The sequence below is a fragment of the Candoia aspera genome, chromosome 11, assembly GCF_035149785.1.
Source record: "Candoia aspera isolate rCanAsp1 chromosome 11, rCanAsp1.hap2, whole genome shotgun sequence".
Classification (NCBI taxonomy): Eukaryota; Metazoa; Chordata; class Lepidosauria; order Squamata; family Boidae; genus Candoia; species Candoia aspera.
In genome coordinates, this window is record NC_086163.1 from 20,726,780 (window position 1) to 20,733,867 (window position 7,088).

Sequence of the window (7,088 nt, forward strand, 5' to 3'; positions counted from 1 at the left end):
TCGCTCCGCCAACACCCCCGCGGAAGGTGGAGCCTGGGCGCGTTGCGTCGGAGGCGTCAGAATCCTCAATTTCCAACTTCGCGTCTTGGCAGGACCTTTGGCGGAGCACGCAAAGGGAAGGGGGGCGGCGGGCGGGTGGGCAAGAAGGCAGGCGAGCGGGCGGGCGAGCGAGCGAAAGAGGAGAAAGCGCCCTTTCCCGTCCAGCGGAGGGCGGGGGACCAGGAACCTTAGAAGACGCCTGGGAAGAGGGGGGGAAAAGGTGCCGCGCGCCGGAGCGTCCAGCTAGAGCCGCTGCAGAGGGGAGGCGGCGAAGAGGGCGCGCGTCAAGCGAAGGGGCTCTCTGCCCGCCCGCTGGCAGAAGCGCCCGCCGCGGCAGGCTCCGACGACGCGCGCCGGGGAGAGCGAGGGCCGTAGCGAGAAGCGAGGAGCGAGAAGCGGCGCTGCGCTTGGCGGCAGCTGCTGCCGGGCTGGCTGGCTGGCGGAGATCTGCCAGCAGCTTCCGGCCATGTCGTATCCTCAGGGTTACTTGTATCAGCCGTCGGCTTCCTTGGCCCTCTATTCCTGCCCGGCGTACAGCACCAGCGTGATCTCTGGCCCCAGGACGGATGAACTGGGCAGATCGTCGTCCGGCTCGGCTTTTTCCCCGTACGCCGGCTCGACCGCCTTCAGCGCTCCCTCGCCCGGCTACAACTCCCACCTCCAGTACGGCACGGACCCGGCGGCGGCGGCGGCCGCAGCTGCCTTCTCCTCTTACGTGGTAAGAGAGCGCAGGCGGGTGGCTCTCTCCAGTTCCCCGACCTTCCTCCCCGCTGGCTGGAGAGGCAGGAGTGGGCAGGGGGCTTAGGCGAGTAGGAAGCCCCGGGTCGGGGGCAGAAAGGAGGGGAGGACGCCGGGGGCTACTGCTTTCCTTTGGAGGGTTGGAGAAGCGGCTCTGGCTGCAGGCGAAATCCCCCCGGAAAAGGGGGAAAAGACGCCGAGAGCGGACGGAATGCAAGCCCGGCCGCCTAGAGGCTCCGGGCCCTTCACTGCGAAGTCTCGGGCCCACTGGCTTCCCCTAAAAGAAGACAGGTTGCGCCGGATCCTGCTTCCGCCCAAATGGAGAACATTCTCCCCCTCTCTGTCCCCCCCAAAAAAACCCTTAGGGGGAATTGCTGTCTGCTCCCCTCCCGCAAAACCCTAAGGAGCATCGGCTGCAGCAGCCGGGTCCTCCCCGCGTGTTTATTTGGGAGTAAAGACTAGGAAGGTACTGGTAGCCGCGGAAACGGGTTCGCCGAGTATGAGAAAAGGAGGGACCTGCTCTTTCGGATTAGAATCTGGGTCGTGAAGAAGGTGCGAAAGGGTTTTTTGAAATTCGGAGAGGAGGGAGAAGGAAGGAAGGAAAAAGAGAAAGAAAGAAAGAAAGAAAGAAAGAAAGAAAGAAAGAAAGAAAGAAAGAAAGAAAGAAAGAAAGAAAGAAAGAAAGAAAGAAAGAAAGAAAGAATTTTTAGGCGTCGCGTGGTTGGCTTTTGAAAGATTCCCATGCCATCACTTTATTTTTGTATGTGTACCTCGGAACGCTCCGCTCCCCCCGCCCCCCCCGCCCGCCAGCCATCCTCCTGACCTTCTTTGAATTCAAGTCAGGTCAATCAGTTTAGATGCCCCTCAGTTTGGCTGACGGAGAAGGGGACGGGGGAGGGGGAGGCGGTCAGATAGGAGAAAAACGGACCTCTTCGCTCTTTTTAACACAGCCCTATTAAGCTTTCCTGGGTCCTGCGAAACTACAAATCCTCGATTCTCAGCAGCAGCAAGTCGACTGAGAAATCATCACCGCAGTAATATGCATAGGTGGAAAAGGGAGATTTGCGAAATTGCCTGCTGAACTATCGGGGCAATACGGAACCGTGCCTGGAAATCTTTACAGAACCAATATAAATAAAGCAAATCAACCCGCGTTTGTTTTTGCTCCGCAGAAATGCCTCTAGCTGTGCCTGCCTTCCCAGGGTTCTGTCCAACCAAATCCATGTTTAAGGTAACCGCATTAGGCCTCTGGGAGAACCCTGGGACTGAACTCGATTTGAATCCGATTAGCTTGGTTTAAAACCAGATTTAGCTGAGCCAGGCTCTTTCCTCGCCCCCTTCTGCGAGCGTCTTGTTTTCCGCCCAGTCACTACCAGCTCCCAAGCGAAAAATGAAAATAAAAACGGGTGCGCGAGGGTTTGGGAGAAAGGTTGCTTTTAATTAAAAGGGGAGGAGGCGGGGTGTAATTTGTTGCTGTTTACAGGCGGCGTAGAGGGAAGCGGAGCGGGGGGGGGGGGAGGTAGCAAAGGTAACGGTGGAAAAATGCAGTAGTTCCGAGTGGAACCTTCTCTGCCTGCATCCAGACGTTCGGGCGACCCGTGTTGCCTACCTTGCCAAGGTTTCCTTCTAAACCGGTTTATTATTATTATTATTATTATTATTATATTATTGTGGTGGTGGTGGTGGTGGTGGTGGTGGTGGTGGCGGCTATCATTATTTGTGTGGCAAGCGGGTGGGCAGGAGAAATGCTCTCCTAAAAGGACGCTGAATATTATCCATCCAAATGCACGCTGCGGACCTTTCTGGCCTCCAGACTGCAGGAACTCCGCGGAGTTTCCAGATGGCGTGCCTGGACCTACCCGTGGCCGCCGTCTCACTTGGGCCTGCTTCGCCTCTCCTCCCTCTCCTTCTCGTTTCTGCAGGGCTCCCCCTACGACCACACCCCCGGCATGGCGGGGTCCTTGGGGTACCATCCGTACGCCGCACCCCTGGGCTCCTACCCCTACGGGGATCCGGCGTACCGAAAGAACGCGACTCGGGACGCCACCGCCACGCTGAAGGCCTGGCTGAACGAGCACCGCAAGAACCCCTACCCGACCAAGGGCGAGAAGATCATGCTGGCCATCATCACCAAGATGACCCTCACCCAGGTCTCCACCTGGTTCGCCAACGCCCGCCGGCGCCTCAAGAAGGAGAACAAGATGACCTGGACGCCGCGGAACCGCAGCGAGGACGAGGAGGAAGAAGAGAACATCGACCTGGAGAAGAACGACGACGAGGATCCAGCCAAACTGGAGGAGAAGGGCGAGCCGGAGCCGGGCCAGCTCGGTAAGGAACGGTCTCCTTTCCCCAACGCAGCTGAGTTGGCTTCGGGCGCTTGGAAGCGATGGGCAGGACCGTTCCAACCCACCCGCCCCCCATGCGCTTACATGTGTTGGGGTGGAGGAGAGGCGTGGGGTGGGGTGGTCGGTCTCCCTACTTTCAAGTCGGGGTCCTCTGCGGAAGAATGGGGAGGGGGGGCTCCAGTGGCTTTTAAGGCGCAGAAGAAGCGAGGAAGGCCATCCTGGAACAGTGCTCAGCACCTCTTTGTAGCCCGTCAAATTGGGAAAGAGGCTGGGGAAAGAGAAAGAGCGGCTGTCTGTGTTCACACAACCCGCTTAAACAGGTCAGGGAGAGAGCCAGCGGCCTCGTTCGCACGACCGGGAAACTTGAGGAGGAATGGGTGTTGTTCTTTTTCCTGTCGGTTAAGGTGGCTTAGCCTGTTCTGCCAACTCAGCCCCCGGGTCACCTTTCCGGCCCGTCTGCTCTGTGGAAAAGCAGGCAGCGAACGGCCTCAGGTTCAGGGTTGTGTGAAGGCGAGCGCTGAGCTGCAGAGGTCTGACGGCGGCCCTGGGCCTCCCTGGCCTTTCTCCGCAGGCACCGGAGACCCGAAAGGCGTCGGAGCCGGCAAAGAAGCCGACGGCGGCGCCTCCAGCGACTCGGATTGTAAGGAAAGCCCCGAGCAGGCGCTTCCCAAAAGAACCGTCGGCGCCTCGCCGCCTTTGGTGCACTGCGGGCCGGCGGGCCGCCTCCTTCTCCAGGCTCACCACCAGCAGCTGCTGCATCCCGGGGCCGGCGGCGGCAGCAGCAGCGACGAGCCCCCGCCCGCCCAGTACAGACCCCCTTCGACGGACCTGCACCCGAGCCTGCCTTCCAGCCACGGCACGTCGGTCATTCACTCGCCCCAGGCGCCTCCGCAGGCGGCCGGCCCGGGGGCGCTTGCGAAGCCCAAGCTGTGGTCCCTGGCGGAGATCGCCACCTCCGCGGACAAAGCCAAGGAAGCGGGCAGCGGCGAGACGCCCCCTCAGACTCCTTCGGGCTTAAGCGGGTCGGCGCAGTCCCCGACGGCGCGCTCCCCTTCGGCCACGACCTGCCCCTTCCCCAACGGCGCCGCCGCCTCGGTGCTCCCGCGGCCCCTCTATTACGCCACCAGCCCCTTTTACCCCGGGTACACGAACTACACTTCCTTCGGACACCTGCACAGCAACACGGCCACGGCGGGCGCCCCCAGCCCCCATTTTAACGGATTAAACCAGACCCTTTTGAACAGAGCGGAAACCTTGGCGAAAGACGCGAAAATGCTCCGAAGTCAGAGCCAGTACGAGTTTAGCAAAGACTCGCCTTACGAAGTAAAGAAAGGTATGTCGCACATTTAATCTCCAACTTCTTCCGAACTTAACCTGAGCTCCGAGACGGGACTGGAGGCTGTTCCGCCCTTTCTTTGGGGGAAGAGAAAGCTGCCCCCCTCTCCGCTCTTTCCGTTTTTCCCCACCCCCTTCTGCTTCTTTGTCGTTGGCGGTTTTTCGACATTTATTTCCAACCGACCCGGTCTTGATTTGGGCTTTTTTCACGCTGCCAAAATGGTGGGGGAAGGGTGGAACAGAAAGAAAGAGAGAGAGAAAGAAAGAAAGAAAGAAAAGAAAAGAAAAATGAAAAGTCCTGACCCGTTTCCAAATCAGCTTTATAATTTATTTGAAAACGCAGCTTTTAGAAGTCTTAAACAGAACTGCAAGATATGGTGGGTATGTGGAGATACACTCGCACACAGGGGAAAGAACAGATACGATTTGTATGAAATCTTATTCTGTATATTTAATGTAGCTGTTTTGTATTTAAATCGATTATACAGTATCTTTGAAGTAAATTATAAAATCCAACCACCTGTACAGCCATAATGTTGGTGTTTGGTTCTCTATACATAGTTATATATATATATATATATATATATATATATAAATAGATAGATAGATATACATATACACGCACACACACATGCATTTGTGTCCTTTCCCAAATTGTTTATATATGTGTGTCTGTGTGTGTGTGTATGTATATATCTGCTTATTGAATTATTAGCAGTATAATATTATTACCTAAGATTAACAACTTTCCGTGCGAAAGGTAGTCAAACTGTGCTTATTTGGTATAAATCACAGACACCCTCGGTCCAGTGTGAAATTAAACCATAGATTTATTTTTATATGCATTAAAATGAAAAATACGTTTTGAAAAGGAAAGAAATACCGACCGTTTTTTGGTGGAAACCCGAATGTAACAAACAAAGGGGGGGGGGATGAACAAAGGAAATATTTTAATGAATCCTCCCGCCTTGTTTATGTTGAGAAAGCGGAAAATATCATTATTCCCAGTAGCCTGAAAGCGGCTTTGGAAGGTTACTGGATTTGGGGAAAGTCTCTAAATCTGAGTTGTTGGAGTGACGGGTTGGGGGGGGGGGCGGGGAGAGAGAGAGAGAGAGAGAGAGAGTTCAATAGTAGGGAACAGAAACCTATGAGAGACACTGAAGCGGGCGGATATTACGCAGGCCAGAAAGTCAAGGGACTCTGCAAATTGTGCTGATCGGGGGAGGTAATTCAACTTGGAATTATGGTCCTGATGCCACATAGTCTGAAGTGGCCTTGGGCTATCGTTTGATTTTGTGAACACGCCGGTGGAGGCCCAGGCTCACCCCACAGATTTCCGTTTCTGTTAATATCTCGGTAGATCCTGCGGGTCGGTGGATTGATTCTTGAAAAGAGTCGTCCTTCTTTTTCACCACCACGCCCGGGGTTCCAGCTCCGGGACGCAGGCCCCTGCCTATATATGGGGTCGTTCGTAACGCGGGGGTGGGGGAAATGCTGCAAGGCCGGCTGGAAATGGGAGAAGCCGTCGCTTTTCAACGCCTTGCGATCCTTTAGGCGGATTCCCCGTTCCCTCGGTGGGATCTGGCCCCAAAGGCGTCCCCTCTTTTAACTTAATCATTTCTCATCACTGCCGGCCTTTATGCAAAGCGTTTTGCCCGTGAACCTCGCGAAGAACTTCGATTTTATAGCCGATTTTTCTCTGGCCGATATCGCGAACGCCTGCAGAGTCCTTCCGGAGAATACTCTGGAGAACGGCGAGGGTGTGTGAATCTATGCGTGCATGGGCTCGCGTGTCGCCCCTTCCCTCGCTGCCGTAGCTCTCCAGGGCGCTTTCTCTTTCCGGGTCTCCGTCAGTTGGCAAAGCGAGGGCGTTTTAATTATTCCCCTCCGCCCCGTTGGCTCCATCCCGCGAAAGCCGCGGAGAGGGACTTCTGCTGGGGCTCAGCTTAGTGCGAGCGAATGGAGGGTGAGGAGGGTCGCCTTGGACTGTTTCCCAAAATCACAGGTAGGTGTCACACTTGTACCGAATTTCAAACGGAGTCCTTCTGACTTGTGGAAGTGAGACTGATCCCAGGTCCGCCCCCCCTCCGCCCCCGCATTCATAGAACTGAAACGAAGCGCCTTTGCCATTCAGCCCTATCCCTTGGCAGGTTGAGAATGGGAGGTGGGGGGAAATCCCAAATTGGGAAGATATATCTCCGATTTATTTAATCGTTCTGAGCGGGGAAAACATTAACCCCTTCGGTTCTTGGTTTAGCCTCTCTCACCGACATACACACACACCCTGTCCAAGATCATCAGGGGTGCCAAAGTGCCTTTCAGCAATTCCATTGCCGCTTTGAGCGGGGCCCAGCTCGGAACCCCAATGTTGCATGAGCACCCCGTAAAAAAAAAAAACCTTGAGGGCAAACCCCAGACCCTTCTCAGACGGTTTATTTATTTCATTGAAGGGGAACAATGATGAAACGCACCGCCGGGAAGGCTGCCTTTAATAATTTTTAATATTAAAGTTCAGGGCCGATGGAAATAAAGTCCAAGGTGTTTTATGGCCTGGTTTCGCTCGCTACTTGTCGGTATGCTTCCCTCCCCCTCCGCCCACCCCGCAGGCCATTCAAATAGCAAATGTGTCCC

The 7,088-nt window shown here is 55.4% G+C and overlaps 1 protein-coding gene across 1 annotated transcript; it reads left to right on the top strand.

Annotated features, from left to right (window-relative positions):
- The first annotated feature begins 376 nt into the window (after window positions 1–376).
- Window positions 377–5,032, top strand: IRX5 (iroquois homeobox 5). Its single transcript, XM_063312837.1, has 3 exons — window positions 377–757; window positions 2,700–3,105; window positions 3,694–5,032. The coding sequence occupies exons 1-3, from the start codon at window positions 506–508 to the stop codon at window positions 4,470–4,472; spliced, it is 1,437 nt and encodes a 478-aa protein (XP_063168907.1). The 5' UTR covers window positions 377–505; the 3' UTR covers window positions 4,473–5,032.
- Window positions 5,033–7,088: the final 2,056 nt, after the last annotated feature.